Source organism: Orbicella faveolata, unplaced genomic scaffold (assembly GCF_042242905.1).
Source record: "Orbicella faveolata isolate gen_17 unplaced genomic scaffold, um_ofav_v1 contig_25, whole genome shotgun sequence".
NCBI lineage: Eukaryota > Metazoa > Cnidaria > Anthozoa > Scleractinia > Merulinidae > Orbicella > Orbicella faveolata.
This window is the reverse complement of record NW_028301553.1, coordinates 5,992,501-6,006,112: the sequence shown is the minus strand read 5'-3', so window position 1 is coordinate 6,006,112 and position 13,612 is coordinate 5,992,501. Positions and strand designations below refer to the sequence as shown.

The window sequence follows — 13,612 nt, the reverse complement described above, 5'->3', positions numbered from 1 at the left end:
GTGCCAAAATACAAGAGACCTGTAGAGACTAAAGGCCGTGAGAAAAGGACCTGAGGAACATGCCAGAGAGACTGCCTATAGGGTACCTAAGAGAGATTTACCTCTTTTTGATTGGTTTCTCGTTCGGTAATCCTAGAAGTCGTAACAAGAACAGCAACAAATAACAAATACTCAAAGCAGACGCCGCAAGCGCCGAGGATGAGCTGTGAGCCCATAAGGAGAGTCGACACGTACCGTCTTTTCTCACGCCACTTTCCCTGACGACCAGATGAGAAGCGAGATTTGGAAAATGACACTATTAATCAACTAAATATTGTTTTTATTTGGGTGTCACTGGTCATCACTGCAAGTTAAGGTAACTTTTTCTCTCATATTCCCTGTTTCCAGTTCTTCATGTGCCAAGTAAAAGACCTACGTATAGCTATAGATATATCGAGGAAAAGGTTGTTGTTATTCATCGTGGTGGATGCAATAATAAAGTGTATTATCGTTTGAAGACTAGCAGTAAGCAGTCGAAACGTCGCCATCTACATCTCAAGTGACTACATCGTGAGACAAACGATAATACACTTTATTATAGCTATAGATATAGTTGTGAATGTTTCGATGTCAGTTTGGCTGGGGTGTGCCACAGGTTGTCAAGAATTCAGTTCCGCTGTTTTCAACGGAGACGTACTCGTGAAGGGGAAGTCGGGGATCCCTTCTTCTAACCTGCGTAAAACAAAATCCCTGATCACAGGTTATTCTGATGTTCAGGGTCCAGGATTATAACTGAATCCCAGCCACGCTGATCCAGCTTCCATCACTGTTTTCAAATGCAATACAACACTATTTTAAACCGTGAAGGCAAAATCTATTATACACAGGGTACAAGTTAAAACTTGTGCCCTGTTGTAGAACAGACAACAACAAACACCTTTATTGTACTCATGAAAGCGTACATTTTATACTACCGCTCTCATACGTCTTCATCGTAGGGGGACCGGCAGCGAAGTGCAAATGAGTGAGAAAATAGCGGAAAACAAACTGGAAATGAAATGTTTATAGAAACATATGTTTACGAAGAGTCTTTTCAAAGTCATTCAAAAACGCTTCATTTACATGTAAGAAATTTCTTCATTTTCGCTTTTACATATAAAAGACTTTGAGTCGGAAACGACGCGATTTAACCAATGGCTCGTCTGTGGCTTAATTGGCTTATAGGCGGACAAAGGAAATTTTACCGCGAGCCTTGAATCCTTCAGATGACGTGAAATATTATAAAGTTTGGAGCACATCATTATAAAATAAGTGGATTTAGAAACCCACCTGAGCAGCGCATTTCTACCAGGAAATTTGTATTTAAGACTTCCATCGTCACTTATTGAAATAAGGTTTATAAGAATGTCTATGTGTTTCAACAGACAGAATAGATCCTATTGAAAAATACCAAGTCCTTGTGATTTTTGGCGGAGACGCAATAGAAAACCTCCTTCCTCACAGAAAGCCACTCCCAAAGTTGGCGGTACACCAGCTGTCTCTGAGTCGAAACCAAACACTGTTTTGTAAACATCAGATTTTGGCATTATTAGAGCAGAAATCATTGGATAACTTTTTCATTATTCAGAACTAAGTATTTTAACTTCGAGAGTAACGTAAATAAGTTCTTTCCTTGGTTAAATAAAGACCTTTTCAACATCGCATTTAGAATTTTTCGTATTTAATTTGGAATTACAGTCATGTCGAAATACCACTTCCGGCGGAAATCTACGCTGATGGTCTCAGCTGCGATCATCATTTTGGTTTTCTTGTTCTTAAAAATTCATTTCTTTGATTAAATATTTCTTTTGGGTAGTCAAATTGAAACATTTTCGTGGAATAAACAGAGCGATTCAGAAAACCGACATCTATTGTCTTTACGACCTATAAAGAGAATAGAGTTGATAATAGAGCGGCGAACTCAACGCCGCTTTGTGCAACGATTCGATGATTGACATGTGTCACAAGATCGCCGAAAAGAAAGATAGAATTTCAAGAGCTTTTACTTTGCCTCGCTTATGGAGATGTTTTCCTGAGTTTTCTTCGGGTTTGTGAAGGTTGGAAGTGTTCTACTGCGCTTTGGGAAAGGTTGAAGGGAAAATTAACACTGGACATAGTCTGTAGGTTGATACATCGCTCCCTGAGTGGTCGTCTTCGGTATGTATTCTAATCTCTATGAATCAAGCGAGTTGTGTGTGAACAAACGCTTCTGAAGTGTGTCTGGTTTTGTCTTGAATGTTTACCAAGCTTCTTCTGTTTGTAGTTTAATTTCTCTTAATGCAGTCTTTGGAGTTAGGCTAGTAATAGTCAAGGATAAGTTGAACTGGCTAAAATGTGTTTTAGCACCGTTGTTGCTTGTCATACCACAAGCCGTTTGAAGCGCGTGGAGAATAAGCCAAGTTTTGAGTACAAATATAGTTCAGTAACTCTCTTTCTATTATGCTAAGCTTCTATTGACTCCAAACTGATCTGTATGTTTGGGAAGAAACTTGCAAACGTGCTAGGGTGATAACTATAGGATTATATGGATGCTGTTAGGAACGGAAGCTACAAATATTCGCGGTTTCGTATAAGCTGAAGTTTAAGAAGGATTTCGCTTATTTTTGGTTCCTTCAGTACTCAAAGTTTATATCGAACTGGTATTAAAAAACCTTGATATCAACATTGCACTTGCTGATGCTCAGAAAAATAAATTGTAACTTGAAGTTTCTCGAATTAAAAGCTCTCTCGTAACTTAAAGCGAAGTTTTGGTAATGAGGGCTTCATGAGATTGTCATATGCAAGTCAAACGTGCGAAATTTCAACTCTATGTACGAATCTTTGGCGAAAGAATAATTGACCCATTGTGATCAATATTAAAAGTGTTAAATCGAACTAGCACCAAGCCATTGCTTCCTAACTCTTTATTTTTCGCTTTCTGTGGCATTTCAACGGGAAAAATCCCTTCTTGTGTTATATATTATCTGAATCCTCTTGTGAATGATTACAAATGATCACAAGGTGTTTTTATTTAATTTCTGGCTCGCTATCAGACGTTTTGGGAATCAACCCCGAATGAAAGCAAAAATTTCGGTTCAAGTGTTATTTACCGAAATTTCTGTCTTTATCTACCTCATTTTGCCATATAAATTGTTCCGATAACATTGTGTTCCGTGGTGGTTGTCGTTGTGGGAGACCATCTGTGCCTCGCGTTGAGATTTCTGTGTGACGGAATGATTTATTTTTCTTGGGGTCTAATTAATGGCTTCTCAAGCAAGGTTGCTTTTGCGATAAATAATGAAACGCCAAGAAAGCAATTTTTTTGTTTTGATGTGGGTTTACACGTTATTCTATACTGTCCATCTTTCAGCGATTGGAACAAGGTGTGTGTTGATCGATGTTGTACATTTGCAAAAATGAATCATTCAGCGTTTTTTTTTTTTGTCCATCCGTGCTAGACAACACGATAACTTTCGTACAGGAAAGCAGCCCTTACTGTTTTACCTTTCAGCTTAAAATGCTTGCTAATTGGAATTAAAATTTAAAAATTGTTCATTGCTATATCACGTTTTTCTTAAAACGTTCCTAATCACGAATATTCAGCTACATGGTGAGTTTGGCGACAGATTTCATGCTTCAAATTGACTTACGTCCAGTTCATAACAAGCTTACAGGCTGATTAGTACTGCTCTTTAGCGAGGAAACCAATCATGGTTGATACTTAATGTTGAAGAGCTAAATTTAATATACCGAGTAGTGTTTTCTTTTTTACTTTTCTTATATACAAATCTTTCAAACTGACTGCTTGATCCACTGTATCTGAGTGCTTTCACAGCTGGTTGATGTAAACCATCGTTTAGTAAACCACATGTTTTTGTAGAGGACAAAGAAACTTAACGTGTTAGCTAAACTTCGGAAAGCTTCTGTCATTTTCTTTGTAAATTTCAACATGTTGGCATGTTAGGACTAAAATCAAGAAATATCATGTACAGATGCTTTTTCTTGGACTCCATATGGTGTCTGGTGACCCCTAAAACGATCAAATGCTATGATACAGAAAGGTACACCAGTGTGATAATTTCTTTTAGCAGGGTTAAACCGTATGGCAGTCATGACTGCTTGATAACAGGAAACAGGACAATGTTCTTTTCCAATCTTGTCCCTACATGTAGAATGCAAACTCTGTCAAATTGTCATTTGAAGTCTTTAGTCAACAGATTTCTGCTCAAATCTCATCGGCCGATAGTGAGAAATGAGCGATAGGAGCATGTGGTTACATCTAGGAATTTCTAATGACATCTTCAATCAGTCTTGCACATGATTGCTGTAAGTAAGTTGTGTTTCAGCTGAAGCTGGTGGTTGTATCTGCGAAGTTGATCTTTATGTGTAAGAGTTAGTGCATATTATGGCTACCAAGAGATCTAACCAAGTAGCACTCTGCTAGCCTAAATAGCACTCCAGTTAGGCTGAATAGCATTTTGGTTAACCTGAATACCACTCCTGTTAGCCTGAATAACACTCTAGTCAGCCTGAATAGCACTCTGGTTAACGTGAATACCAGTGGTGTTTGCCTGAATATAATAGTGCTTCAGTTAGCCTAAATAAGTGCTCCAGTTAGCCTGAATAGCACTCCTCTTATCCTAAGTAACACTCAAGTTGGCCTGTTTTTGGTTAAATCTTGATAATGGTAGCAGGTTTTGCTTGTTTTGGTGGCTTTGTTTTGTTTTGCATGGTTCAACAGATATTTTTGTTGTTTCATGGTTTCAGGTTTTAGTACTTACCCCCCTGTGAAGTGGGGGAGGTGCTACACACTTACATTCCTATGCATGAAAAGGAAAACTTAAGCTTTCATAGTACATTATACACTAATAGAAAACAATGTCTTGGTCTAAAGTTCTCTTGTGTAAATTGTATCTAACAAAACATGTTTTATGGTATTTTTGGAGTGATAAAATGATTTGGCCTGCTGGCAGAGTTTCTTGAATCGATCTAGGAAAGATCAAGTGACATTTGTAGCAGGGAAGGAAAATCTCAGACATAGATTTAACTAAGATAAAAAAAATTTTCCTAATGCGTGGTTCCAGAAAATATCCATAACCCCACCATGGAAGGAATTGGAAATTTCAGAGAGACTGGGGGGGGGGGGGGTAAAAAACCCAGGAAATTCCAGAGGGGAGGAGGGTCGAATGGTCACTTTAGTTTCCAGATGTCCTTTGATTCAATACAGATTCAGGTATCGATCTAGCTGGTCAAAAATCCTTTCTTACCTACTAAGTAGATCTTTCACATGGAAATATAGTACTATCTTGAATACTTGTATCTTAATTGCATTATGCTTGTATTTGTAGTGGTTACTTTAACTTTTAACCCACTTTCTTGCCAAAACTATTTTTTCCAGAGGGTATGGGGGGTGTACATAATACTCATGGAAATTCTGTAGTGATTGGGGGAGGGTTGTTTTTGTGTTCAAAAATTGGAAATTCTGGGGTCTTGAGTGGGGGTGGGGGCTTGAGTGAAATTCCCTCTGTGGTGGGGTATGGATATTTTCTGGAACTACACAATATATAATCCCAATTATGTTTATGAGCAATATCACATGGAACAGATGACATAGTGTCTTCAGTCAAAGCATACATGTACTATTTGTACAGTGTACATGTATGTATTATAGTAGTATTGTAGTAGTATTGTCAAAGAAGAACAATACAGGCTACCATTTAGATCTTACTGGCCAGTAACTTGAAATAATACAACTTGTGCAATTAAGTATCTATTTCCTCCTGTTAGGGTCTTCTAATTCATGCAAGATGTATTTATTTGTGATGCACAATTTTAAGTTAATGTGTTGAAGAAAGTGGCAAATTACAATGAGTAATTACACTATAAAAATCTTAAAATCAATACAATGCTGAATATTGTTGGTAGGAATGTACAGTATGTCTTAACTGCATGTTGGTATTAATAATGATTATTTCCCTTTTCTCTCTTTCAGATACATAAGTTAGGTGAAGGATGCATCTATCATCTGTTTAGTGTTAACAAAGAGAATTATTTTATCAGCAATTTGGAAGATGATGTTTCAGCAAACACCACTCTCTTCCATTGTCGTATTCACATTGTGCTGTACATGGATCAAGTATGCAACTGGTCAAGGTTAATATTATTTAAAATTACATGTAGTACAGAAAATGTTTCTAGTTTCTGTCAAAGTGAGTTTGTAAGTAAGTTTGTGTGAAGCTAGTTGGAGGATTTTAAGTATGTTTGTATTCAGCCAAGCTCATGACTGTCTTGGCATTTAGCTGAGTAATGTTTCTTGTTCATAACCATTGATGTCATCTTCAGTCATGTTCACCAAAATCACTCTTGCATGGCTTGTTATGTGGTTGGAAAAAGAGCTTGCAAGTTGATGAAATCCTTTGCTACCTGAGCATGAAAGATGGGGCTACATATAGCTTACCTGTTCAGGACTGTCCATGTTGTCCCGCAAAATAATGGTGTCCTATATGCCTTAATATGTTAAATTGTTTATTGTCAGCAGGCTCGTGATTGTTGGATATCAGCCTCGATCTTATATATGTGTTCATGGACCTTGACTGTATCTCAGTCCTAAATGACACAATGATATCCAGCTATATAAACCTCAGTTTTGATCAAAATGCCATTTAAAAATATTTTGAACTCTTTCTGTTTTAAACCACCTAGGAAGACCACCTGTCATCACAGAACATCCCTCTGATGCTGTTGTTGAAAAAAATTCACCTGCTGAACTCACATGCAAGGCATCAGGATTTCCAGAGCCTAAAATCTCTTGGTATCGGAATGGAGTTGAAATACCATCAGAAAGGCGCAGGTCGATTTTACCAAATGGTAACCTCTACTTTATACGGACTGTGTCCAGCAAGCGCAAGACAGACAATGGAATTTATAGCTGCGAGGCCAAAAATCGCTTTGGCACTGTATACAGCAAAAGTGCATCACTCTTCATTGGAAGTGAGTGGTTCCTCAGTAATATAATTGTTTTATTATCAATGATTTGAAATGATTTTCTAAATTGTGTCAAACAAGTTAAAGCACGATCTGGGCTGGTTGTAGTTTATAGACACTACAAAGTTTGCTATAAGCGAGTTCTTAGTTCCTTGACAGAATGTGTCAAAATAAGTGATTGATTGATTGATTGATTGATTGATTGATTGATTGATTGATTGATTGATAGATAAGCAGTTTAGAGTGCCAATGAGACAAACTCTCACAGCTATGTTTGATTGTGGGTAAAGAGCTACTACTCATTTACTGTCATTTTGATGTGATGTCTGAGTGTCAGAAATGACCAATTCCACAATTTTTGCACAATTCTAACCAGGTTACACAATAGTCACCTACTGTACTGTAACCCTCCTGTCGCGGTCTCTTTGGGAGATCTGGCATCCTAATGACAATCAATGTTGGATCCCAGATTGGGGTCTCTGTGTTCAGGTACTAGCTGGGGAGACTGTGCTATGTTCTTGCACAATACTTGTTACCCTCACTACCTCCCTTCGTAAATGCCAAGTGATGAACAAGCATCCCATCTATGTGTAGAGTGGTGTGCACATACTCTTGGTTGCCTCATCAGGGTTTCAGAATGTTTTGAAGTAGGCGTCTGCAGTTGGAAGAGTAGGCGGCTGTGACAAGTTAGAGGCCGGATTAGGCTCCTCATCCTAAGGGGTCTAGTGACATCCCCCCCCCCCCCAGAAAATTTTGAAATTTACAATATAGAAGCTAGAAAATGCCATTTTCAGCATTCAGAGTTAGATGCTGATCTGTCAATGGCATAACTTTATTGATTTTCTTAGGTGGTGTTAATTTAATGAAAGCTAGTTAAGGAGCAATGATTCATGTTAGCCACTGTGTTATCTTGCTTTACAGAGTAGCATGAAAAATCCTTGTAACACGTGTTTGTCTGAGATAGAAATGTAAAAAAAAAAATCATTTTAAGCGATTCCAAATGTCACATTTTTCATTTATAAGATTAAATTAACGCTTAAAGGAGTGAGAATCAAGCGATTAAAATCATCACATTGGTTAAAGCAGGGTTCAAATTAAAAAAAAAATCCTTAAGTCACCATTTGGTGACTAATTGGTAAAAAATAGTCACCAAATGCAAATTTTTAGTCACCAGATTGTAAAATCAAATAGTAGCTACACCATCTGCAGGCATTCATGACGTACTCAATGCTCAAGGGTTTGCAATGCATTATGGGGTGATAACCATATTTTGAAATTTTTCCAATGTGTGAGAGTCGTTTTAGCAAAGCAAGAGAATTGGATGCTTTGAGCTTTCCTTTGAACAAACTTAATACTTCCTATTGCAAAAATAATTTATTATTGCTTCAAAATCAAGTGTGAAGTCACTCTGCCATCTCAAAGATTTATCGATAAGACAAAATGCTGAGCTTGTTTGTCGCAAGGCCAGAGTAACCAGCGATATAAAATTAAGTGGGTGGCGGAACTCTGGCAGTTGCCAGCTTGTTTTGAAAACACTGCTTGATGTAATGAAATCAGGGTCACTAGACACAAATATAGACGTAACTTTACCTTAACCTTTGTTGTGAACAATGAAATAGTTTTGTTTGAATGTGTAGAAAATACCGGTAGACCTAGAAAATTGACTTTCAGGAGTGAGGCCGTGAAAACTTTCTAGACATTTAATTAATTGCTGTAATTTTCTTCAAACAGCATTAAAGCTGACATTCCGATCAGAACCTGAAAACCAAACTGTGTATGTTGGCAAGTCTGTGGTGTTTAAATGTTCACCACCCCGTGGTAACCCTGCACCCACCATCACTTGGTTACAAGATGGAAGCTTGGTGTCTAATACTAGCAGGACATTCATTTCAGCTAAAGGAAACTTGACAATTTCACTAGTTACAAAGGCAGATCAGGGATTGTATATTTGTAGAGCAAACAGTCCTCTTGGAACTCGAAACAGCCAGGAAGCATTGCTTACTGTTAAAGGTATGGCAATTAATATGATGATGGTATACATGTATGTATATTGTTTATCAAATGTAGATTTTTCTTTGTAGAATTTCACCAGAATTGGGCCCAGTTGTTTACAAGTTAGATAATGCTATTCACTAGGTCCATTTAAATTGGTATCGAATGGAATAATGTTGACAAATCAAATTATGCTATCCACTGGATAGCATCCAGGCAATATGGTTATTCACCCTTTGACAGATCCTAAGCAATCGTGATCTTTACTGCACGAGTAACCTGTTTGCGCTTATTCTTTGCCTGCTCGCTCCATGTGTGAAAAATGCGGTCAATTTGTTAATTGGGAAACAGTGCAAAGAACAATGAATTACTAAGTTATAATTAATGAATAATAATTGTTATTAAAAGCTCTGGTTATAATTGAATAATTTTCTTTAATGTTGTTTTCTTTTTCCAGATAAACCAGGCTCTCCACTTACTGTTGTGCCATCTACAAAAAAAGTCTTGGTTGGAAATAATGTAACCTTTGAATGTCAGTACAGAGATGGGTCTCAAGATGAGGTGACATGGGAGAAAAAGGATGGAGCTCTACCTAATGGTCGATACTTTGTGGACGAAGGTGTATTGACTATTACAGACGCAGAAAAGTCAGATGCAGGAATGTATGTTTGTAGGGTTAACACAGGAATAAAGGACCTCACCGTGGAAGTAAAGCTTGAAGTGCAATGTAAGTATTTCTGAGACAAAACTGTTGTTGTTGTAGTGTCTTTGAGGTTACAGTGAACTCTGTCTAAGGTGGAGACGCATTGTAGCTGCTGTAGCTGTCTGCTCCAGAGTGGTGTCCAGGGTTGTCATTAATTATGCTCCCTCATCACAGGCCTGCAATGCATGCAGAGAGCTAGATAATAAAGCACTCTGCATGCATTGCAGGCCTATGATGAGGGAGCATATTATTAAAAGCTGTAACCCATAACAACTGTTAAAAGAAAAACTGCTGAAAAGAGGGGAGGGGATAGGGAGAGAACGCCAAGAACCGCTGAACTAGTCCAGCTGTTAAGGTACAAAATTGTTCGTTTTTTGATAAAAGCATCAAACTTGGCAGGGTTACTAACCTCTATAAGACAAATATTTCCTGATGTGGAGCCATGCCAAATTTTCCTCCAGAACCATGGAATGCGCATGTCAAAAATATGGCATACAAGGCTGTTACATGGAAACGAGGCTGATGCAAAATGCCAATTTTTTGCCTTCTGGGACTACTATGCCTAGTGTCTTGCTTTTGTAATACAACAACAAATTAACCATTGCCTTTGAGTCTTACATTATGTCACGTGATAGTCATCAGTGACCATTATGTTCAATTACCAGCAAAGCAATATGCACTGATGAAATCATTACCATTTTTGAGTTATTGTTTTTACAAAAAAATACCTCTTAGTTGGCGCGTCGAGTATGTTACGGGTTAATGGGTGAGTGAGTGAGAGATGTATGTATGTCACACCAATCAGATTGGATCTACTATACACAGCCAATCAAATTTCTTGTTGTAAAGGTAAATGGTATGTGAGAAGATCTGATCCCAATAAAGTTCAGAACGGCCATATTCATTCTTCTATAAAAGAGGAGGAAGTATTCATATATTGGGTTTACTTCGACATTTTCTGTGGGTTAGGCTGAGGATTTTAGTTAAATGAATGAGATGAGCCTTGAGGTTTGAAACAGTTCATGAGGTCGTAGTATGCAAATGCAACGAGATATTTTTATTTTTAGTTAAAGGTAACTTGATACTTTTGTTTTTCACAAGGAGTAAATTCAATTAGAGGTCACGAATCGTCACTTCTAGTTCTTAGGACATGTTTTAGAGGGGAGGAGACTTTAGATTTGAAACAGTTCTAACGTTTACAATAGTAAGTGCGGGTAACGATTGTTTTGATCTTGTTGCATGCAAATATAACAAGATATTTTTGTTTTTTAGTTACAAAGTGTAATGTGGCACTCTTGTTTTTCACAAGGGAGTAAATTCAATTAGAGCGGACGAATCGTCACCACTCTTTCCCACGAGATGTTTGCTATCTTTAGTAACAAATGGTAACTTAACACTTTTGTTTTTTCATATGGGAGTAAATTCAATTGGAGCTGACAAGTTATCAGCTATTGTTTCCAGGATATTAAACAAAAAAGCTTTCATTTCTGGACAGTTTTTACATCTCTGCAGTAGCAGTTTAATAGTTTTATTTGATGACATTCATTTCAGTCCGATATTTTTTAAGGTAAGAAGTATTAAAACTGTTCAAATGTTCTTTGAAGACTGTGCGGCACCAAGTTAAAGTGCAATTTAATTAAATCAGACTTTCAACGTGTCAGAGGTTTTTTTCTCTTTCTTTCTATTTTCGGTGAAGTTGTGTTGTGTTGTGTTGTGTTGTGTTGTGTGAAAAGGTAAACTTACGTCTCGTATAAAATGCAAAGAAGTCCCTAAATTAACTTGAGTATTTTTGAGCAAAAATTCCTCTTGGGGGTTGGAAGGGTTATGTGATCGGTGAGTGAGGGAGTTATGCATGTGCGCATGTCACACCGAGTTGTATCCAAGAATGAATTAAATTACCTGTTAGAAAATAAGATGGTATCTACATTAATCTGGAGACATGTCAGATTACTGTAGTTTGTTCAGTCAAACATTTTATGGCTTACTATTTAGCTATCTTACCATGACCAATGTAACATCGCAACCAAAGAAAAAATGTCAAATTAACCAAATCTTTACTGTACCATGAATGCTCCTATCTCTGACACTTCACACAAAAAAAAATAACTCTTGCACGCCTTGCGTGCCTATGTTTAGAACTACCAAAGAAATCATTCAAACTCAAAATTAAAAACAAGCTACTAAGTGTTCTCGAAGATGAAGATTCCTTCATCGAGGTTTGCAGGATCATTTCTAAATTAAAATGCCAGTAGCAGTAGTAAAATAACAACCAACCCACAATCAAACAAACAAACAAACAAAAATATCTATTAAATCACATTCTTTTCCCACTTTTCTTTTTATTTTGTTCACTTTTTTTTTTCTAACTTTCTATTTTTCTCTATTTATCATGGTAATAATAATAGTGATAAAAGTAATAATAATAATAAATCATTTGTAACTACTGATAGACTGGCCCACCTAGACTAGCATAGCTATCCATGGGCAAGTCCAACTGTAAAATGTAGGTTTTATTAAGAAATGAAATGATGATGATAAATGATGATGATTTTTTACATACCAATTTTATTATTTGCAATGTAAATTTTATTATCTAGACTAGGAAATTCAAACCTTGAATGTATGTTTTGGATGTGCCAAACACGAAATATCAAAACTATGCATCAAATCGAGGCTGAGATATAGAGTCAATTTATATAGGTTTGATTGACATGATTTTCTTGAGTTACTTGCTTACTGTGATTGAGACACCTTTTCTATTTTGCATTTGAAACTTTTAAATATGCTAGAATAGATCAAGTATGTCACAACACTAGCTGAACTTTTTGGTCTGAAGGAAACGTTTTGAAAAACAGCTTTCATTGGCTGTAACGTTCCTAAGCCTGCTTTTAAAAACACTAGCTGAATAAAGGTTCTTTTAGTTGTAATTTCCACCACAACTGCACAAACCGGTACAGTCAAGATTAGCCTTCAAGCATATATTATGTTAATTTTTTAAGAGAACAAGAGTTTCCAATTGCTTTGCTGCAGTATTTTTCAAAGGAAATGCAGAAAAAATGTAAATAGCATTAAAATGTAAAATACATCAATCCTGTCAATTTAGACAATGCAGCCGCAGTTTAGGTTGCTTTTAAAGTATGTTCTAAACTTAAATGAAAAAACAAGGAAACTTGTAATATGACCTACTGGATGGTATATTTTATGTCTGCCAAGAAAAATCTTTAATCTTTTATCTTTAATCATTATTTACACACGGTAAGAATAACATGTCTAAGATCCTAAACCTAAAATTCTAATCCTAATATCATATTAACTTACAACAACATTCTACTTATAAACCTGATTTCCGTGATTGCAGGGTAAGCTGTTCCAAAGGGTTGTGCCGCTGTAACTAAAACTATTTTTCATGTAGTTAGTTCTCAGAGAAGGAACAACAAGTTTGTTAACCAAGTCTGTCAGGGCATAATTTGATTCATTTCGTGTTACAAATTTAGAAGTGAGATACTCGGGAACCAGACCGTTTAAAGACTTGAAAACCATGAGAACTTTCTGAATTTGACATTGAAATTGCAAGTCTTTCCAGCTGAGTTTGTGAAACAAGGAATCAACATTGATCAGCGTCATAGCCCGATTAAGTCATTACTACTGCAGCATGGTTTTGTAGTTTTTGTAGCCTGTTAGATAATGTTTTGCCACAATTACCCGAGACTAGGCTGCAGTAATCAAAGTGAGGTTGAGGTAGTGATGTTGCATATGCAGAGTAGGGTAGATTGAGGCACATATGACTTAAGGTGATTCCTTAGTATTGCATTGAGCATCCCTAAGTCATGAGCCCATGCGCGTTCAAAACGTAAGAGATTTCCCTCAAACTAAGCTCAATAGCGAAATAAATGCTCCTTTTCTCTTAAACGAGCACGGTTACCCCCGATTTTTTTT

The 13,612-nt window shown here is 36.9% G+C and overlaps 1 protein-coding gene across 3 annotated transcripts in view; it reads left to right on the top strand.

The window, feature by feature from the left end:
• Positions 1-165: 165 nt before the first annotated feature.
• LOC110065738 (uncharacterized) overlaps positions 166-13,612 on the top strand; it is a 28,239-nt gene continuing 14,792 nt past the window's right edge. Inside the window, exons 1-5 of one of the 3 annotated variants that reach the window (XM_020772900.2) lie at positions 166-355; positions 5,990-6,150; positions 6,700-6,987; positions 8,713-8,991; positions 9,431-9,700. In XM_020772900.2, the coding sequence (XP_020628559.2) occupies positions 6,069-6,150; positions 6,700-6,987; positions 8,713-8,991; positions 9,431-9,700 (919 nt within the window). In that variant the 5' untranslated portion in view covers positions 166-355; positions 5,990-6,068. Of the gene's footprint in view, positions 356-1,970; positions 2,176-5,989; positions 6,151-6,699; positions 6,988-8,712; positions 8,992-9,430; positions 9,701-13,612 lie in introns of those variants that run through there. The other 2 variants (XM_020772899.2, XM_020772901.2) reach the window with 2 other exon arrangements.